Genomic DNA, 22,050 nt, shown 5'->3' on the forward strand with positions numbered 1-22,050 from the left:
TCCCTAAAAGAAAACTAAATAAAATAGCCAGTAGCTTGGGCTATACAACAATGTATCACTGCCTTTCTGCGTTACCTGAAAATGATTTTGGTTATTGTGCAAGGTAAGCTGGACGTGCCGCATTTATTCATTATTTATCTTTGCTTCGAGATGAACTTTGGTAAAAATCGGCTCATGTGCGACCGTGCAGAGAGATGAAGAGACAGGCCTGGTACTACGAGGGTGCACTGCATCCTCACAAGGGGGTAGATGCATGGACTGTATGGGCGTCTCCATTTCCTTCGTCTTTGGTTCATGCATGTGCAGCAGCAAAACGTGCAACACGGCTGAGTGAAGGTGAATATCGCTGTGCTGTGGTGAAATCACATCACAGGTCCCATAGTTGGAAAGGGGGAACCCTTGTAACCTCCAACACCTTCATAAGGAAGCAGAATATTGAGTTTTAACCAAACAGTCTGGTGTGTGATGTCCGTGTGGTTATACTGTAGCAGCCTGGTGTCGTTTGATATGATGAAGGTAAACACTGAACAGTCGTGCGTAATGGTTCTGCACTCTAGCGCAGCACTTGGCTTCATATTTATCAGCATATGTTTGCCACTACATTCTGTAGCGATTTCATGAACTGAAGGAGAAGCTTTTCATTCAATCTAGAGCAGCTGTGGACAGCAGATACTGTGTATTCCTTGATATTCTTGTTTTTATTTATTTATTTTTAAAATTTTAACTTTGAATTGCCCTGTTGTTGAAAGGTGCTACACAAATAAAATTGCCTTGCCTAAGAATCGACCACAATCATTCACAGATCAATGCAGAGGGAGTTACTGATTTTCCTGCTTTAACAACATGAAAAGTTACTTCCTGTGCTGATTTTGGTTGGAGGGGGATCACAAAAGGAATAGTATTATAATGAGTAACATACTTTCCATACCAAGTAGTGAAGTGATATTCTTACTTGCAGAAATAACCAGTGTTTAACCAGAATGAACAGACATGAAGACAAAGAACAAGCTGCACAGTAGAGCTGTCAATTTTCCTCTATAGATCCTATTCGCATTTCATTCCATATTTTATTCAATATTATATTTCAATATACACTAAAAGGAATGCATTCCAAGGAGGAAGCGGCACTCTTCTGCCAGTGTTTTGATGGTATGATTACACTTGAAATTATCTTTTATTAATAGTTTGTACAAACCGCTCGTTGACCAACAAATACGAAGCACTTCAGTTGACTTTTATTGCATGAGAAGGCTTAGTCTCCCTTTCTTCTTCCCATGTCCCCTTTCCTCCTTTGTCCTTCCTCCCTCTCGCTCTCTTTCTTTGTCTCCATCCTTCCTTCCCTGCTCCCCCTCTTGTGTCCCTGTGGGGTTTCTCCAGCAGCTGTCATGCAATAGTGTGAGCATGAGTGGAGGTGATCTATGGGCTTCTACACCAGAGCAATTAGCCAAAAGAAATTCAGAATGGAGAAAGAGATACAGTAGAGAAATGGGAGGCGATGAAGGGGTTGACCCAGAGTAGGAAAAAAAAAATAGAAAGAGACTAAAGAGAGGCAGTGAGATTTGAAAAGGGCTCAGAAGGAGAGGCGATTCAGACTTTTCTTTAGCAGAGTTTCGGTTACAGGAGAAAAGTAGCAAAAGAAGACAGATGATGCTCTTGTAGAGGTAGTGGTGGGGAAAGGTAAACGTGTGCAAAAAGTGAAAGAAATAAATGGATCGGGGGGAAGGGGGGGGTAGTCAGGTAGAATTCCAAGGGTAGAGAGGATGAAGAGTAATTAGGTGGAGAGATCCAAAACGCTAACAGCTTGTATGGAAGGAAGGAAGGAGCCAAAGACAGTGGGAGTGATTGAGAGAAAAGGGCAGTGTAGAGGAGAGGAGAGAAGGAAGCATAGTTGGGAATAGTAGTGGCTGGGGGAGGCAAGAAGGGGGGTGTAATGCTGGTGTATTAGCAAAGGAGGAAGGGAAGGAGTCAGGGAAAGTAGGACAGAAGGAGGGAGGAGGAGAAATGAAAGGTAGAGTAGGAGGGAGGAGGATGGCATTTTGTGGAAAGGAAAAAGCAAAAAAAGCTTGTAAAGATTTAAAAAAATAAATGTTTTCTAAAACATTAAATATATAATGAGAATTTATCTACGTTTGAGTATTTTTTTTAAAACATCCGATATTCTTTTTAATGAATATAGCACCCCAAAACACAGCCTTCATCGTGATCGAGATACGGTTGATCTGATGGGCGGTGGCCTGGCAACATTACATGTTAATTTAAGTATCGCTAAGTCTTGATTCATGTTTCCAACAAAATTCTCTCCACTGTCTGTCACGAAATAAACAAAACTGTTCCAACATCAGCAGAAATTTTCATATCTGCTCATAAAAGAACCTATAGATTTTTAGGGCCTTTAAAATTGCCAATGGTCATGTTTTTTTCTTGATTATCTTTTCACATTTTTAATTATTTTGTTACTTGTTGATTACATAAACTCTAAAAAGAAGCACATTTATTATGTCTATATAAGGCCATATTGTTGCAACCGCAAAACACATAACTTCACATAAGTAAAAGAAAAAAGAAATCAAATCCAATCTCTCCTGTGTTTGGAGTAGTGCGTGTAAAACTTTCAGAAGTATACAGTATGTCAGTCTCGTACTTTTATCTAAAACAACAAGCTTTCAGGTGAGGACATTTTGCTTGTGTGTCCATTCATGCAGTCAGCGAACATTTGAAGATCTGCATCTCAACACAAGATATAAACCAATCAACTTGCCTCTCCTCTATGCACACATGCATCAAGTACACTCAAACAACATACAGCACATCTGTCAAATATATCCAACCAAACTAATCCCCCGTCAAACACAGTATGGTGTGTGTTTCACTGTAAACATGCGTTTTCCGTCAACACCATCCTCTAATGCTCTGGGGAGCTGCCACCAGACCGGATGCAGGGCTTTGCTCCGGGTCCCTGAGAGGCCAGCAGTCCTGTCCGTTTCTCTCTTGCTTAGCCGGGGCCTGAGGGGCCTCAAGTCTGACAGCCGGTCCCAACGCTGAGACCCGCACTGACCATCTGTCTGGGCCATGCAGTCAGACTATAACTGCTGACATGACGTTCTGCTTTGGTTTTTCTCTTTCATGAATGGGTATCAAAATACAGTATTTACTCCTGTTTGAGTAACTTGCTAAAAAACTACTATTTTCAGCTGTTTTAGGCAATTATTCAGTATTCAGCTCATTTTAAGTGATGAAAGTATGTATTTATGACCCCTTTTTAAAGATGTATGCCTCCAGAAACAAATGGACTTGTGGCTGTCTGAGAGCCACAGACAAGAAAACTATAAAGTAAGGCCTAAAACCTCAGTTGGCCAAATGTTGCCTTGTCCCTAGAGTGTGATGATGATGAAAATAAGACCCAAACTTTAATCAAACAGAACTATCCTTTATTCACTATTGCATAATCCCAGGGTATTTAAGTCCCACATTCCTGATAGTGACATGAATTACAATGTTTAGTGCCAGCAGGCGTGCAGAAGCAGTAGTTGATCGCTGAATGGGATTATAAAAAGGAACATGTTGCTCATTCCTCTTGAGGGACGCATACAAGGGTTTTGCTCTCTCCCGTTGTATTTCCCGTTCAAACCGAAGGTGCTTTTCTTCAACAAAGCCTGACGTATGACATCAAACAATTAAACATCGGGGTAGGTGGAAAAAGGAATTATTGATGCAGAAAATTGATTTTTTGTGATGAAATGTAATTGAAACAAGTCGCTTTGCAGGACGTCTCAAGAAATGATTATAAACAGGCTCACGTCGCTTTGAGTGTTTCTGTATGCGAGTGTGTGGCTAAATGTGTGTGACTCATTTTCTCATTGGGATGATAATAATGTCTGTAAATGTATTGGGGTAGAAATTTGTGAATGCTGCATGTATCTTTAAATATGTGTTTGTTTGATTTGAAACTTAGGGGCTAGTTTGAGCAGGTGCACACACAAACACACACACCTCTACACGCAAGCACATTATAGAATCTGCCGAACCATAATAGCCCACTGTCTTGTATAATGGGTATTGTACGGCAAACATTACCTGTCTATCAGCACAGCTCAGCATCATTCTGTGCTCCGGTGGCTCTGTGGGGGTTTGTTTGTTTGTGTGGATGGGTGTGTTGGTGTGTGTGTGTGTGTGTTTGTGCGCCATAATAGATGGATTCAGGTATAACCAGCTGGTCCACTTCAACCGGGTATTTAGAGCTGGACACAAATAGTCCAGTTAATTGTGATCGACTTCAGCACTAACGTTTTTTTTTTTTCACCGTCATCACTCCCCACTCGTTTCCTCTCTCACTCTTTTCTTTACTCAGATTTCATAACCTCACTTTACTGCAACTCTCTATAAAAGTATTACAAATTCGGGGTCGCTTCCTTGACACGAGGGAATGAGTTTCGAGAGTAGTATTCCATTGCTGTTCAGCTTGCAGATAAATCAGTCGTTTATTGAGGTAAACGACCTTCATGTTGCAGCCCACACAGGCCTCCATCCACCTGAGCTGAGGATCTCGTTAAAACAGAGCCAGAGAGGCACCCGTGGCCACCTGAATTTGTTTCCATTATTATGATCAGAAGTTACAACAGTGGTGGGGGATGAGAGAGCAGAAGGCTGGCGATACAACATCTGAGAAGAACTGTAGTCAAAATGTTAATCTGGGAAAACTAAAATTAAACGGGACATATAATTAAAAGAAAATCCTGTTTCGGTGTTTGTGCACAAACATGGGGGTTTCTGGAGTGCCTAGTAAACCAGAAATAAGGATGAAAGGATAATGTATTGCTATTGTGCACAATGAAATCCAATTGAAGCCCAACTGCTACATGAGAAAAACAAAGGCACAAAACAAAGTAAAAACAGCACTTTTTCATCAGGAGGAATGTAAACAGCGACAAACTTTCTGGGCACATAACATATGACACCCAATAATTGTTTTGTGGACTGAAATTATGATGAAGTAACTCAGAGTCAAACCTATGAGATATTGTGACTACATCTTGCACGGTATCACGGTGAAGACTCCCCCACAGAAAGAGAAATATACACGACAACAACTAGCATCCCCGGGACTACATTTTGCCATGATGACACACAAGGTGAAAACAACACGGATGTCACTGCCGTGGCCAATTAGAGAGCAAACATTTGACTAACATTTGTGAGGAGACCAGAAACAAGACTCCTAATAAAACTTAATGCCTGCTGGATGTTAAAAAAAACACCATTATTTGTATTGTAAGTAAAATGTTCCACTGAGATGATGTCAGTGTTGTGTTTAGAGCTGGTTGTGCTTCTCCCAAGTGGCCAAAACAAAATAATAGCAGGTTTCATGCTTAGTCGACTGAAGTTCAAACACATCCTCACCAGGGTGCCAATTACTATTACCAGTGTTAATTCATTATATTTGCACTTTGCCTCACCGGATATTTGCCGTGCTATGGATCAGTTGTTGTCCAGGGATTATTCCTGGGACCTCTAGGGATTCTTGAAGAAACACAATAATGAACTGTTTAAAACTACAGTTGGGTCTGTGGGGAGTCCCACTACTTTTCCTTCTTGCCGGGTGTCAGAAAAACACACTGAATGGTATTTTATTCTGTCACTGCATTCAGTGTGAAGATATGTTAAACAGGGAAGTTTAACGGTGCATTTCTTTGTTTCGTTTTTTTAAGAGACACTGTGAATTGAGCTAAACTCGCTGCTTGCCTGCTCATTATTTAAACTCAGGGATAAAAAAAAAAGACAACCATGAGTCCAAGTCTGGATAAGCAGGAAACATCAAATAATGCTACTCAAGAATGATATTATCACCTCAGCTCCTTGTCCTCCTCTCACCTCGCCTCGTCTTTCCTCTTTTCTCCTGCAGACAGCAACTTCATCCTGGCCAATGCACAGGTGTCCAAGGGGTTTCCCATCGTCTACTGCTCCGATGGCTTCTGTGAGCTCACAGGTTTCTCCCGGACCGAGGTCATGCAGAAGAGCTGTGCCTGTAAGTTCCTTTACGGGATAGAGACCAGCGAAAGCGTCATCCTCAGCATCGACAACGCCCTGGAGGAGCGAAAGGAATTCAAAGATGAGATCATGTTCTACAAAAAGACAGGTATGCAGTGGAAAGGCCAGTTTCTGCTTTAAGTTGTTGGTTGAATTGTTGTCTTTAGGGCTCACATCTCGCCACTTTACCATAAAACATGCTCAACCATATAACAATTAAGTGTTGGAACCAAGACAAGTAGACCAGCAGAGAAAGCCGGACCGTGCACAGACAGATTCATTAGTATGTTGAACTTTGCCTGTGTATTTCCATAAATGAATGGCAGTTCTCTGTGGCTATTTCTGGACACGCCACATTTCAATCGGCTAAGACGGACCCCGGCTAGATGAAGGAATGGCTGGATTAATGGATGTAGAACTTTTTTATTGGCTCATTCTCATTAAAAGGTGATTAAATTAGGCAATCAGTCACATAAGTCCGGCGGTTATTATTTAACATTGAGACACATTAAATTTTCATATCTGTCAGCTAGTGACTCCTTAACCCTGTCTCCTTTGATCAGCAGCTAGCCACAGTGTGGTTGAGTGTGTGTGTGTGTGTGTGTGTGCCTCGCTGATTAGCCAGCTGGCCAGTGAACAAAAACGAAGCCGAAAATAATGAGCACATGCACCAATGGATAAATGCTGGGTGTGATGTGGGATGGTGCCTTGTGCCCTTGCATGATTAGTTTTCTTCACTTTCATGCTTCACGTTCTTGCAGTAGATTCAGTCGTTTTATTGATCGAGCCAGGCAGCACTTATTCGTTGGTAAATTTCTTCACACCCGCTGTGTCGCAAATCAAGAGAATCATTGATTTTTTTTGTTTTTTTTTTACTTTATCGGCTCTGCAACAGTTCTCCCGTGTCCGGATCACGCAACTACAAGGACTGGACCTGAAAGCTCACTCTGATTAGACTGAATTGCCTTTTCATTTAACTTTACCCTTTCAGTGCGATTGTGTTCACGTTAGGGAGGGAGTGACTTGGACTTGTTTTGCCCTAACCACTCAGTGGAGTGTCGATATATCCCACCAACAGAGCGGCGACAGTGGTTGCACATCTCATTTGTGTACAAAGAAATATGAGTTTAGAGGGGGTTTTTTTAAAGGCACATTTCACAGATGACTCATGCAGTTTGCACAGACACAGCTCTGCTAACAGCACCACAGATGTGACTGTCTACACCAGTCTGTCACGTGCTTTGTTGTCTTTCCTGTCATCCACAGATCTCTTTTCCCCTTCTGTACTCTTTCCTCTTGTTGCCTTTCATCACCCACTGTCACTATTTTCACCCATATACCATTTTCACATCAGTCTGTGCCGGCTTGCCTGTCTGTCTCCCTTGCTTATCATACCTTTTTTTTTTCCCTTTTAATGTCGTCTCATCCCTCTCTTTCCGTCTATCACAGCGGAGTCGCAAAAGTAAACGTAGCTGACTCAGTTTGTTTGCAGCCTGAGAAAAAAGGAAGCTGCATGCTCGCAATCAGGGACGCTATTTCTCTCGCCGTGGGCTTGATGGTGCCGCCTTGTCTCGCAGGCATGCCGACAATCACACACACACACACACACACACACACGCTCACACACGGGGAGAAAACGTCTGTGATTGAGTCATCACCAGGCGAGTGTATTAGTGAGTGGGAGTGATGGGAGGGAACTCCGTGGGAAATCCCTCGTAATCAGTTCAATTAATTTCCAGAGAAATGAAGGGTAGACCATGACCGCTGCTTTGAAGGCACCCAGCTTCACAACATCGATGCGCTACGCATAAGTATTTGAAGGTGGAGTTAAAAGGCGACGAGATAACAAACATATTAGTTGACTTTCAAATAAGGAATGCATTCCGTAATCAAACTATCAAAGAGGAAAGATGAAAAATACCCCACGTCTGATAGAACTACCAGGGAAATAAATATATATACCAGTGACACTGTTATGCCTTTGCCAGAGCATGAGGATGAATTTAATGCGATTCATTAATTAACAAGAATAAAACCCCTGAGACGACATGAAGAAAACCACAAGACCGATCACATTGTTACCTCATTTAGAATATGGTAGCCCATTTAGAGAACAACTCAGACTCCGCTTGTCAGGTTCAACTGTGTGTTGTCCGACTAATTATATTTAGTTTCCCAACTCACAGTGCTTTATCAAAACAGTGTGATGCCATAGTTTATTATGCTGCCGTTCTGCTTACGGATGAGATATACTTGCTGTTAACAATGCATTTGAGGGAACGTGGCGCTGCATCACGTATCCTGTGACCATTTGTATCATCGTATATGTAGTCAGAAGTTAGTCATATTACATAACAGCTGGGGCTGATGGGAATTCAGACAGAAGTTCTGAAGAAGAAGAAGCGCTAAATGAATTAAAGACTAATTGAAAAAGTGATTGCTCACACCTATGCACAGAATTATGTAATACTCTGGCATTTTACAAACCATAACTGGTTTCCTCTCATATCTTTTTGATTAATAAAAAAAAAATGGATACAGTAATGAGCACAAGCACTACACAAGTGTAGAAACACACACACACACACACACACACACACACAAACACACACACAACAACACACACACACGTTGACCCACAGTTCCTCTGAAAAGCAATCCATTTAGCAGGAGATGGGACCTCAGAGATGGGTTCATCTCTTGCTGTGCCTGGAGAACAGGGACTTGGTCTATTTAAGGCTCCGCTTGTCCCCAGGGACGTCCAACTGTGGATAGGCTTACTAATAAGTCTGGGGATCAAACCGGTTCTGCTCTACACACTCGTGGTAAATCCATTCTGAGTACAATCGGAGATGGTGTGGAAAAGTGTTAATGAGAGTGTTTTTCTCTTTCAGCTGTGCTGTTCTGGTGCCTGCTGGACATCGTGCCGATTAAGAACGAGAAGGGAGATGTGGTGCTCTTTCTGGCTTCGTTTAAGGACCTCACCGACACTAAAGCCAAAGCCATCCAAGAGGACAAGAGGGAAGGTCAGCATGTGCACGTGTGAAAGATGTGCCGTTATTGTTGCTGAATGGATTCCAATCGTTCACGCTCACGTTCTCACTATGGGGAAATTTAGTCATCAATTAACCTGCATGTCTTTGGGTTGGGGAGGAAGTCGGAGAACCCGGAGAGAACCCACGTTATCCCCCTCCTGCTGTGAATACCTTTTATGGGGAATGTAACTGCTGCCTAGATCATCCTGAACGGCAATGTGTTTTTCCAGTGGAGGGAGAGTTAAGTCATCGTAGGCACGCGGTGGGTGTAAAGAATGGCTGAGTGGAGGAAGGTGAACACAGAGGCCAGAGTAATCTTCACCGAGTGGTTTTAGTGGAACGTTACACACCAACAAGTCGACAAACAAAGGAGGCTCGTGACTAAGCGTCAAACAGATCTGCACCTGAACTGAACCAACTTTAACTCCAACGACAAACTAACCCTGAGAAGCTTCTACCTCGTGCTTTTAAACATGAAAATCCTCCTTCAGTCAAACACAAGTCAGTGCATCATCAATTTAGACAATAAAATAAAGCATTAGTCCAACAGTCTGTAAACGGAATTATCAACGATGTAGATATAATGTATTTCAAAAGACTATTCCCTCAAACAATGAAACTCCAATCTGTACTTGGAAAAAAAATGGTACAGTCTGAGTTACCACCACTATGAAGCTCATGGAAGATCCCATTTCCTTTTTGTCGGTTTGGAGCCATAACAAGCAGGTTATATGGATGAGAGTTCATTAACAAACGTTGATCACTTGAAATATATAAGTTTATATTTATAACTGAGTGGTTATTTAATTTTTGAATGACGACAGTATGCATGATGACATATTCACTCAGGTGGAAGAAAACATCTTTAAAAAAATGCATTTGCCGTTGGAAAGTAGCACTAAATAAAGGTAATTATGATGATGGACAGTCTGATGAGTCATAATCTCTATATTAGATCATAAAGACACACCTTTGTGATATCCAGGTATTTGCAATTATAGTCGTGCATTTGTAAATATAAAGAGCAACGAGGATGCAACGTTGCAAATTCTGCCCTCAAAATCAATTTCCTCAAAGGTTTACCTTAAGGGCAACATCTAAGCTAAAGCCAAAAGCCTCCTACAAAGCAAAGGACAAGGTCAGTGTGTGTGTGTGCGTCTGTGAAGGCAGCAAACCTGACTTTTCTCATCTGCCTACCCTAGATTTGCCTAATTACTCTCATTACTGTAAATAAGGGAGAACGAAGCAGAAAGCAAAGTTATTTTTGCCCACATAACGAAATGCTTTTCTTAGAAAAGGAAAGAGGCCGATGCAACAAGCCTTGAGACAGAGAACAACGCCTCACAATAATGGGTTAGGATCTGAAAAGCTAGTTTGAATCAGAATATGCCTTTGAATCTTACATTTTTCTTCGTGACGTTCTCCGTGCAGCTGAAAGGGGTGTTGTTTTGTAGTTTTGCATAAGATTTATGAAGTATGTAAGTAAACTTGGCTTGTATGACACCAACATTTACAAAGTTCACAGAGAAGAATGGTATGAATGATGATGGACAGGAATTAAAGGATTTAAGGTTAAAAAGAGAAATATTAGGTACCTGGAGGTATGCAGACACTATGACATCGACGGGACATTTCCATACACAAGGGGGAAGTCTTTCAAGGACTGATAGACACCTCGGATGTGACCCAGTTAGCTCTCACAATGTGGACAGTGTGTGCAAAATGGGGAGACCCAGACTCTGGCGTCACAAATCTCCTCTTTCACCTTTTTTTTCTCTTTCCTCACCTCTCTCTCTCCCTCCCTCCCCCCCAGCCATTCTAGCGCTGCTTCTACAGTACATTCCCACATCTCCTATCTGTCCTACATGCCTACAGCCTCCCCCCTTAAACACAACACCCACCCGTCCCCACCTACACTCCTCCTACCGCCACAGGAAGGACTAAAAAAGCGGAGGGAAATTCATTAGATCTAAAAATAAGCCCGTCTCTGTCTCTGTGCTCCTGCCGTGTCGCGTCCCCCAAGGCTGCACGGTGTTATGGATGGGCTCTGTCTGTTCGACTCGTCTGGGGTCCACACACACACACACACACACACACACACACACGCACACCACAGAACGCACACACTTTTCCAAAGGACACTCAAAAGCAGTTATCACTTCAATTCTCCGGCTTCGTTATTGCCGTTACCCTGCCTTAAGCCAATCTGGCCTCGGCCCATTCCAGTGGGTTCACAACTGTGAGAATGGGGCTCAGAACCCAGCGGCAATAAAGTGCCTTCTCCCATTACCCATCTGCTCCGTCTGAACACTCTACTCCTACACCATCTACTTTATCTACTACTACAATACCGGGCGGAAGAAATACACGCACAAGCACATCAGCAAGCGCACACAGACCCACTCAAACAAAGAGTAGCTACCACACTCCACTTAACTGCCTCTCTGCCCCAGTAGTGACTTATCAAAAGGTGGAAAAATCGCACTGCTTAGCTGAAGAGAGTGTTGACATCATCAACCAATATTTATGGCTGAATAATGTCAAACTGGTAACACATTGTTTGACATTTACAAAAGCAACATTTTGCAATTTGCTGCAGAAACAACACATTCTTCCTTTTGCATATTCATGCTTTTTTTCCCACGTTCATCAAGCAGGATAAGTGATTCTGTCATCAGGAGTTAACCTCGGGGGGTAAAGTATTGTCGGGGGGAGGATGTGTTCTAACTTTTGTCTGTTTGTGTGATGGCAGAGCGACGGCGCGGCAGGGTGAAAACAGGCTCTCCGTTCAGCTCAACTCGTCTGCGGAGCAGCACGGTGCTCTACCACATCTCCGGTCACCTCCACAGCAGAGAGAAGAGCAAGCTTAAACTCAACAAGGTATCATCGGAGCACTTCACACAACGGGGCAAGACACGACGTGAGGAAGGATCATTCAAAAGTGGCTGTGGGTTGTGATAGGGGAAGCAAGAAGATCAACGCTGTTGTTGAAGCACAATGGACACAATGAAAGGACGGGGAGCTGAGGAGAAATATTGTGTCTATGGGGCTCTCCAGTGAACAAAACACATCGCACTGGCTGACGATCGCCATCACAGATTACATTAAATAGCAAGTTATTTGTAGCAATTCATCCAGAAGTGACCAGAAGAAAAACATTTTAGGAAACAAATGTCTACAATAAAAGTAATGAACTCCAGACAGGATGCATCTAGCTGGTGTTACTGTGATGTCTCTGGCTCTCACTAACCTTAACAGAAGTTGATATACAGTATAGTATAGAGTACATGAGTAATTGATTTCTGGCAAATGTGTTAGCAAAGAGCTGATTTATCTTAAAGAAGACAAAAATCCAGCTGACAAATCAGTCCAATATTCTTATTAAAATGCATTTATCCGTCTTTAAGCAGGCACGTTGGAAGTCCTCTGACAATAAACCCGGAAATGCCTTTATTTAATTAATGTAGTGTGGGGAATTACAGGAAACAATTACTTCCAATGTCTGTTTGTTTGTTTGTTTGTTTTTTTATTGTTGACCACATTTGCAACATGTCTTTTTAACAGAGTGCGTAAATGAGAGGGGGGAAACAACGTCAAATACATGTAAAAATACAACCACGATGAAATAACCTGTAAATGTACAAACATACTTATAAAAGGCACAGAATCGTTTGCACAACTCAACACATCTTCAAACCGCGACCAGAATGAATGTAAACACCGTGTCTGTGCTAACACGGCGGTAGCAGTAAGAATGCTAACATTAGCTTACCCCGCAAATGCTAACACAGCGATGGACGACGGGAGCCGGACCTGTGCTAACGACGTGGCATACGCAGGTTTGTTTGTTTGTTTGATTTTACAAGTTCGTATTTAGCTACTACTCCACACGACTAGACAGTCGCCTCGGCAAACCGCCGGGTTGTTCGCACGTAAACGGGAAGAAAGCCCATGATGCACTTGGCGGAGTAACTAAAATGTTACTCAATGCTGCCCTACTGTGGTCAAAGGCTGCAATGGCAAGTGAGACTCTTAACTGCCTGCTTAAAAATCTTAATATTATTTCACATTTTACTTCTGATTCACTCAAAATAAAACAACAAAGAACACATTTAAGAACTATAACATACCTTAGGGTGAATTACACCTAGATAGATTAACCATCCGGTTACATAAAGAAAGCTGGTTTGTGTGTGTTTTTTTTTATTATTATATTTTGTTTGTTGACTGGCCTTATCTTGGTTTATCCTTGGGTGCTCCATGATGATGTTGTATCCCCACTGTAAAATGCAACATGCTCTTGCTACTTCATCACTCCTACTGTTTCATCCTGTCCTGTCCAGAATGTATTCGGGGATCTACCTGCTCTGCCGGAGTACAAGGTAGCAGACGCCAAGAAGTCCAAGTTCATCTTACTTCACTACAGCACATTAAAAGCTGGCTGGGATTGGCTCATTCTACTTGCCACATTCTACGTCGCTGTGACGGTGCCGTACAACGTGTGCTTCATCGGTGATGATGACGACCTCACCCGCAGCACAACTGTCAGTGATATCGCAGTGGAGATACTGTTCATCATAGGTCTGTTGAAAAATATGATTATTATTATTATTATTATTATTATTAATAAAATATATAATTAACAACCAGCATTTGCAGTAACCTAACCCCCACATCCTTTTGTTTGTCTTCCCCGCCAGACATTGTTTTTAATTTTCGCACAACTTTTGTCAGCAAATCGGGCCAGGTGATCTTTGACGCCCGTCAGATCTGCATCCATTACTTGACCACATGGTTCGTCATCGACCTGGTGGCCGCGTTGCCCTTTGACCTGCTCTATGCCTTCAAAGTCAGCGTGGTGAGTAACAATTGACCTGTGGCTTGACCCCCAGTGCATAACATAGAACACAACCAGTGAGCTGCTGTACATTCACATTGTGTGTTTTGATCAATCTTTGATCCAAATAAACTATCTAAACAATAATTTTGTATTAAATACAAGTCTATGAAAAAGAAGAAAAACAGATTAAAGAAACATGGAAGGAAGGATTAAAAAAAAATGTAGATACACTCATGATTGATGGATTGCCCAGTAACAGTCATACATCAAGTGCAACAACCTCCAGCACATTTGATGTTTCATGAGAATAGATTGCATGGACTGTTTTCAGCGCTGCCTCAGCAGCTCTTTGATTCTGCGTATTGATTCCACATACTGTACGAGGGCTGAGAAAACAATCAAAACTGTATCATTAAAACCTTTTTCTATTCTGGTTGAGACCAACACATGGCCCCCTAAAGAATACTCCGATGGAGGAAGAAAGGAAGGAGCAATTAGGAAGACGTTCTTGTCTTGTCCACAGCTGAATGATATCACCCCATTGGAAACAGTAGGGAGCGTTTGATTGGTTGCTTATGGAAGTTTTTGCTTTCTAATTTAAGATTTTGGATTTCTAATTTAGGGAAATATAAACCACTGTAATGTGTGTCAACATTTTCAATATAGTTTGTTTTTTTGGATCCCCACTAGCTGTTGTGTCATATTCTTAGTGGGATCCATATGGAAATTCACACGCTCTACTGCAATACAACATGTTGCACTTATAACATGACAAAATGTCATTGGGATATTACATGCATTGTTTTAAGGAAGAACAAAAAAAAGTAGAGTTTCACTCTTTCACTGCACTGCATCAAAACTCAGATCATTCATATTTCAAAGCTACTTTGTAGTCATATAAAAAAAAAAATCATCTCTGCAAAGTGATCAGCAGTAAGACGACAATGCCACTGCTCTCCCGTAGTGATAATGTCTTTACACCAGGGCCAAAGACAGCAGCTTGTTATTAATACTTAACTGATATCGTTAAAGCTCCTATGAATGTGTCCCCTGGGCCTGGAGGCCTAGTTGCTATTGGATGCATCCTTATCGGCCTGAGACTGCTGCATCAATAAAATAAATTAAAATAATCACGAACAGCCGCACTGTTGTGATTGTCTTGTAACGAGGCTACGGGGAGAGAAATAATCGGCATTTCCGTGACGTCTAAAAGCAGAGGGAAAGCACGTCAATCAAGTAGCTAAATGTAAATTTCACACCTGATGAGAAGAGGAAATGCAAACATGAGCGGCAGAGGGAAATGGCAGAGGGAAACGGAGAAAGTGTCAGGAAGTGTGTGTGCGCTGTTGGATACGTTGCATTGCTTTACTGCTCGTGCTGCTGGAGGAGAATGGGGACGTCGTGTAGGTGGGATGCAGGGAGGTGATAGATGGCGGGGAGGAGATGGAGCTTCTCCCCAGGGCTCAGCAGGTGTCTTCATTACACCTCGTGCGGCACCAGTTCTCTATTTCTCACAGCGAGTGTGTGCAAAAACCACCATAAAACATAGCGGGGACGCAGACGGGAGCAGCTCTGATAAGGACCGTCCTCTCCTCTGAGCTTTGTGCAGTCGCTCTGATTGTGTGCATCCTCTCTCTGTCTCTCTCTCTCTCACACACACACACACACACACACACACACACACACACACACACACACACACACGCCTATCTCTTCTTTTGTCATCATTCTTTTGTTGCCTATTTCTCCCCCCTCCTCCCCTCTATTTATTTGAGTTATTAAGTTTTATATTCCGTTTCCATAAAATTTCTGTCCCAATTTCTCAGTCTCCACCTCCCCCCCCCCCAAACCCCTACACACACACACACACACACACACACACACACACACACACACACACACACACACACACACACACACACAGACAACACACACTACACGAATACACATGAAACATACATGTGTGTGTGTGTGTCTCCAGTGGGGTTACACAATGTTAGAGTGTTGGTGGAGATTGCCTGAGGAGCAGGCGCACAATGGATGACATTCACATCACACCTACAGTGGGAAAGGTAACTTTGCGGGAACACTGTGTGTGTAAGTCAGTCCAAGGGAAGCTAAAGTATTTTAATTTATTAAGCGTGAAAGAACGAGGTGGCGAAGAGCGAAAGTGAAGGAAGCATGGTGAAGAGAACTAGTGTACTCTGATGGTGAGGACCAGGGAGATTAAAAAACAAAACCACCGAAGAGCCTGATTGCTCTAATTGGTCGTTTTATAATCAAGGGGAAAAACGTCACATAGATCATATTGTTGATGTTTTTACAAGCATTCGTCAAGGTCTAATTATAGAATATGAATTTGAGCAGCCACTAATGTTGGAGAGGACATTAAGCCTGGTTAAGAGCTTTGTATCACTTCAGGCAGTGATATTAGCGTGTGTGTGTGTGTGTGTGTGTGTGTGTGTGTGTGTGTGTGTGTGTGTGAGAGAGAGAGAGAGAGAGAGAGAGGGAGAGATTTACTGTCTGTAAAAACGGAGCGGTTGCAGCCTACTCCTCACTTTCACACTGTTTTACTCTCTTCTTTGTGTGTGTGTGTGTGTGTGTGTGTGTGTGTGTGTGTGTGTGTGTGTGTGTTACTTTGCCCTCAGCACAACACCAGGAATACTCAAGAAATGAAAAGTAGGTTATGTTGTTGTGGTACTTGATCACTGCTTAGCGAGGAATAATGCACGTTGCCCCGCGGAGCCGTACTTGTGGAGCGGGAGGTGAAAACAATACGCTGCGTGTGTTTTAGTGGCAATCCCAATGTAGGTCTAACAAACGAGAACTGGATTAATGGTGACATCCGCCCGGGGTCCTTGTTCTTCATCCCCAGGTGTCGGTGGTCCACCTGTTGAAAACCGTACGTCTGCTCCGTCTGCTGCGGCTGCTCCAGAAGATGGACCGCTACTCGCAGCACAGCACCGTGGTCCTGACTCTGCTGATGTCCATGTTCGCCCTGCTGGCCCACTGGATGGCCTGCATCTGGTACATCATCGGCAAGATGGAAATGGAGGCCAACGCCCACAACTGGGATATTGGTGAGTGAAGGAACATTAAGAAAGGAAAGCTCCCGGCTCGGTTGTTGACGTTTCAAAATGAAATGGAGAATTGTAGTGAGATCCACGACGTAATGACTTCCTCTAGGGGAACTCTTACAGAACCAGGAAGTGTGTCTTCAGGCACCGTTGGAGTTTAGATTAGTGTTAGTGATTACTGTTGCTGGGGAATGTCATGCAATTTCACAGGCCTGTGGTATACCTCTTTATAATGTCATTGCCACCTGGTATTAACATGCGTTAAGAAGCGGACAGTATGGTATTAGAATCATGATCCCATTTCATGATCATGATCCCATTTGAAATGACAAAAAGAGTCGCTGGATAGAACACGTCAAGGTGCAATAAGGTTCACCCACACCTGTTAGCTAGCTGACAATACAGATTTGTTCTTGGCATTGTCAGGTTGTAATTTCAATGAAATCAGCCAAGACGTTTGATGGACTCATCATATCTCCATGTGCTTTATGGATATTTTCAGACGTCGTGGAGAACGCCAGCTTATGATTTGATATGGACATGAATGAGTACGTACTTCCGCTTATGCAGAGGAGACATTCATGCGTACACACTGCCAACATAATGTGGCCACACCTCTGGATCTGGTCTGAGCAATCAGATCTGGATGCGTCCTCAGAGCGCCTTTAGGTACTTGAGCTGTCCTCTTGTGATCGGATCAATCAATGTGAACAGAGCCCTCGTTAGCGTGACACTGAATCTGCTGATTCGCCACACAAAACATGACACCTCATAACATTGTGGAAATACGCTTGAATGTATTATCATACAAAATGATTCATGCAGTTAATGCAGCGACAAACCTGGAGGGACCTGGTTGCAGTGAATATAAAGTGAAACAGGACAAAGGTCTGTAAGGTCAAAGTTGGATAGCGTGTGAAGTGTTCCTTGAAGTGTTCAACATGTAATGTGTATATATATATATATATATATATATATATATATATATATATATATATATACACATTACATGTGTGTGAATGACGGCCCTTTAGTATCGACCATAATGCTGGTTGTAGATTGAGGTTTTTTAGAAGGCAGAGATTTGAGATCTCAGTCCAGCAGCCCTTCAAGTTCAGCGGTTTCCAAATGGATGAATCTTCAATGGCTACTTATCATGTGACATACAGGCGGCTTCGTTCCTGATGTAGTTGTTTTTGGTTTGCAATCGTAAGCCAGATTATACATTTTCAGTTGATCTCCATTGTTCTAGCTGAGTGAGACCTTATCCCGCTTTGTCACACTCCGTATTAAATCAATATAAAGGAAACACTGTGCTTTTATGAGCAAAAATCTGTAGAATAAATGGCTCATGGTTTGTGGCTCAGAATAAATGCTGTAAATCTAAAATGCAGATTTCTTTTTTTATTATTGATCACGTGGCATTAATAAAAGAATGCCAGATCTTTCACTGTTTTTGCACATAAATCTCTTTCTCTCCTTTTAATATCTGCTTTATTTCATCTATCATATGTGGCACACCACGTTAACATGCCGATACTCTTTGCAATGTAGTTTCATAGCTCATTATGTCTGAATCAGCAGTCGTTCTGAAATGCTGTCAGTGCATTAAACCTGCAGGCTGTTTTTATCTGGTTTTCAGGCTACCAAGGCAGATGTGTATGTGTGCTGTGTTGAGAGGTCCTTGCTACTAGAACTATATCTGCTCATGCCTCATCATGTGGGTGTTTCCAGTCCTGCGTGCTGATTGTCTGGGTTCATTTCAGTAAACGACTAGATTAAGTTTATGATTTCCTGGTCGATATTATTGATTTCCAAGTCTGATGTAAAAAACCTGATGAGTGGGAAGTGTGAGAGCAACACTTACATCACTTGTGTGTTTGTGTGCACGCTTGCATGCAGGTGCCTGTGTGTGTGTGTGTTGTAAAATTGACTGAGTGAATGGCATGATTCCTCTCGTAATTCCCCCTCAGCCTCCAGGTCCCTCAGATAATGAGGCCCCCTGGGCTGATCTCTGGTCAGTATCGATGAGCCGCACTGCATGCAATTACCTCGCTCCGACGTCTTCATAACTGGTTCTGGATTAGCATTGACCGGGTCATGAGAACGATGCAGATTTATCTTCACCAATTACTGCATCTCAGTGTCATAAAATAACAGGTCAGTGCATGAGGTAGGATTAATGTGTTGTGTCCTAATTATGCGTTTCTGACGCCGGGCTGAGCGTTGGAGTCAGGCAGCTATGAGGGGCTTCCATCCAATTACCATTCATCAGTGTCTGCTGAGAGACTCTCCTGGGATCAGCTGCATGTCTGCACACTGTGCTGACCAGGGACCAGGTTTTGGTTCCCAAGCATCTGATCTGTTCCCACTGTTCTCTCCGTTGTTCTGGATGTTGCATGGAGGAATGCATCGCTTACAGCTCCATAACTAAGAAACAATGGTGTCAGCGTTGTCTGCATTGATATGCTTCCCTGCACCAGACTGCAGGAACATTTAAAATATAGGATGTTTTGTAATAAGGTCCCATTTGCATTAATTACTCTAAATATTGCTCAGAACAGTTAAGGTGTCTTTAAAACTATTCTCCCAAGTTTGCCTCTGAATGATCATCTTAGGATGGGCCAGTGTGACTAGCCTACAAAACACAACGAGAATCCTTACCATCCATTCCTCCTCCCCATTTACACCAGGATGGCTCCATGAGCTGGGGAAGCGTCTGGAGTCACCGTACTACACCGTAGGAGGCGTGAACGGGACCAGCAGCGGCCCCGGCATCCGCAGCGTCTACATTGCCTCGCTCTACTTCACCCTCACCAGCCTGACCAGCGTCGGCTTCGGCAACGTGTCGGCCAACACCGACACCGAGAAGATCTTCTCCATCTGCGTCATGCTTATAGGAGGTACTTGAAACACTAGGTCCACACGTGTAGGAGGATACTTAATATGTATATTTACTTCTACTGGTAATCTATGATGTCAAAATCCAACGTGTAAGCAGTTTTAATATCTTCCAATGGCGAGTGTAATGTATATTAAACAGGCCTTTTGCAAGATGGTCCAGTTTAAACTGGATCATTACAGTAAGTTTGTATTTTGGTGATGAAGAGAGGTCAACGTGGTGGGGTTTTCCCTGTGGACGCTCCCCATTCTGGTTTGTTAAATGTTAAATGTCTCTTGCTGCCTAGGGGCAGTAGCAGTAGCAGTCCCACACACACACACACACACACATCATCCCTCGTGTGTTAACGCGAAATGAAAATGAATACAAAACACCTGTTCATATTTATAGCAGAGCATAGGTCAACTGCAGCGAGTGTGTGGAAGGAATTGAATAACTGCATGTCTGAAGAGGATCAATGGCACATGTCAGGAGAAGGATGTCGTGAAAGTCGACATGTAGTCTATGTTCGGTGCTTTCATGTCCAGAGGCGTGTGTCAAACCTGCGACGCAGCTGGGAACGGGATGACATTAGAAGAACACATTTATATATCAGGCGTATTAAAAGGCAGGTATCTGTCACACCAATCAAATCAGCGCCTGACACTGATGTTCCTGTCTGGGAGGTCGCAAGATATTAACGTAAATATAATATTGGGCTGGTTGACTGGTTTGTCTGTTTATTAGAAATTGGGAATCTGAATCTGAAATTGCTCGGACTGTGTGAAGATAAGAAAATAAGTCGTGACTGCTGCTTGTTGTGTCTCTGGCTCCACCATTGACCTGGTTTATCCCAGACATCCCATTAATGCTGCACGGCTCCCCGTACTGTTACTGAAACACCCCCCTGCTGGTTCTCTTGCTATACTTGTTGAATTTATAGTGAGCTACAACAAAATATTTCACTGCCGGCGCCCCGCTTGTGCCATTAAAATAGCATCAGATGGGTTTTTTTCCTTTTTTGGATCCGCGTTTATTCCACTCTATTTCATTCATGCTTACGCTCCATTATCTCTCCCTTACGCCTGCCTCTCCTCTCTGTCTGCACCCGCAGCACTGATGCACGCATTGGTCTTTGGTAATGTGACAGCCATTATCCAGAGGATGTACTCACGGTGGTCCCAGTACCACACCAGGACCAAAGACCTCAAGGACTTCATACGTGTCCATCACCTGCCGCAGAGCCTCAAGCAGCGAATGTTGGAGTACTTCCAGACGACCTGGTCGGTCAACAACGGCATCGACTGTAATGAGGTACCACATGCACCTGCACACACTGGGGGGGGGGGGTCGTAAATCCTCATCATCCATTTTCAGTTAACTCTTGTTTTTGACACCATGCAGGGATCAATAATTAATTTGATAGGTCACATACTTCTCAATCCTCATCATTCACGTTCAAACTCGTGAGAGTGATAGTATGATCAATACTACATGATCCTCATCGATGTGAGAGCATGACGTTTCCCTCACTGACTGACAAGGAGGCCACAGAAGACAAGAACAGAAAACTGTCTTACATGGTCATTTGTGGATGACGGGATATTTTATAACCTGAGGGGGTTTAAAAACCCTCACACTCGCTTTAAGTGCAAAGTACAATAAATGTACAGACTTAGGAGATGTGGGGAATCTAGGTCACATGATTGCAGGACCGTGCCAATGCACACGAAACGGGGCATCACAATAAAACAACATCAACAACGTGATGACGCGAGGACAGCTTAGAGAAAAGACCGACAGAACAAGGAGGCTGAACAACAGCCTTTCTTGACAAGCCCGGTGAAAAGGAGGCGCCCAGTTAGTAGTCTAATAGCTGCTCGTCTCTCTAGGCTGTGAATGCCTGCGAGACAGCTGTCAGAGCCCAGACCAGCGCTTAGATGGAGTGATGATGATGAATCCCAGACAGATGAATTATAGATGGGCCTGTTGATTAAAGTCGGCCTGGCTCTGATGACTCATTGATCGACTCTGTGTGACGGTGAGCTCCAGATCTTAGTCCCAATAAGTAGACAGACGGATAGATGATATGCAAAAAAATATAGATTTGACTGTAATCGGGCTTTTTCAGTAGTATTTCACTGTTTATGTTATGTGTGTGTAGTAAATGTGCATGCTGTGTTGATTTAAACA

The 22,050-nt window shown here is 43.0% G+C and overlaps 1 protein-coding gene across 1 annotated transcript in view; it reads left to right on the forward strand.

Annotated features, from left to right (window-relative positions):
• Positions 1 to 22,050, forward strand: part of kcnh8 (potassium voltage-gated channel, subfamily H (eag-related), member 8) — a 40,936-nt gene that overhangs the window by 6,779 nt on the left and 12,107 nt on the right. The window contains exons 2-9 of the mRNA XM_084031999.1: positions 5,900 to 6,133; positions 8,919 to 9,050; positions 11,812 to 11,939; positions 13,403 to 13,640; positions 13,760 to 13,917; positions 16,775 to 16,979; positions 19,670 to 19,879; positions 20,972 to 21,171. Of these exons, the coding sequence (XP_083888125.1) occupies positions 5,900 to 6,133; positions 8,919 to 9,050; positions 11,812 to 11,939; positions 13,403 to 13,640; positions 13,760 to 13,917; positions 16,775 to 16,979; positions 19,670 to 19,879; positions 20,972 to 21,171 (1,505 nt within the window). The remainder of the gene's footprint in view (positions 1 to 5,899; positions 6,134 to 8,918; positions 9,051 to 11,811; positions 11,940 to 13,402; positions 13,641 to 13,759; positions 13,918 to 16,774; positions 16,980 to 19,669; positions 19,880 to 20,971; positions 21,172 to 22,050) is intronic.

Source organism: Eutrigla gurnardus (genome assembly GCF_963514095.1).
Source record: "Eutrigla gurnardus genome assembly, chromosome: 17".
NCBI lineage: Eukaryota > Metazoa > Chordata > Actinopteri > Perciformes > Triglidae > Eutrigla > Eutrigla gurnardus.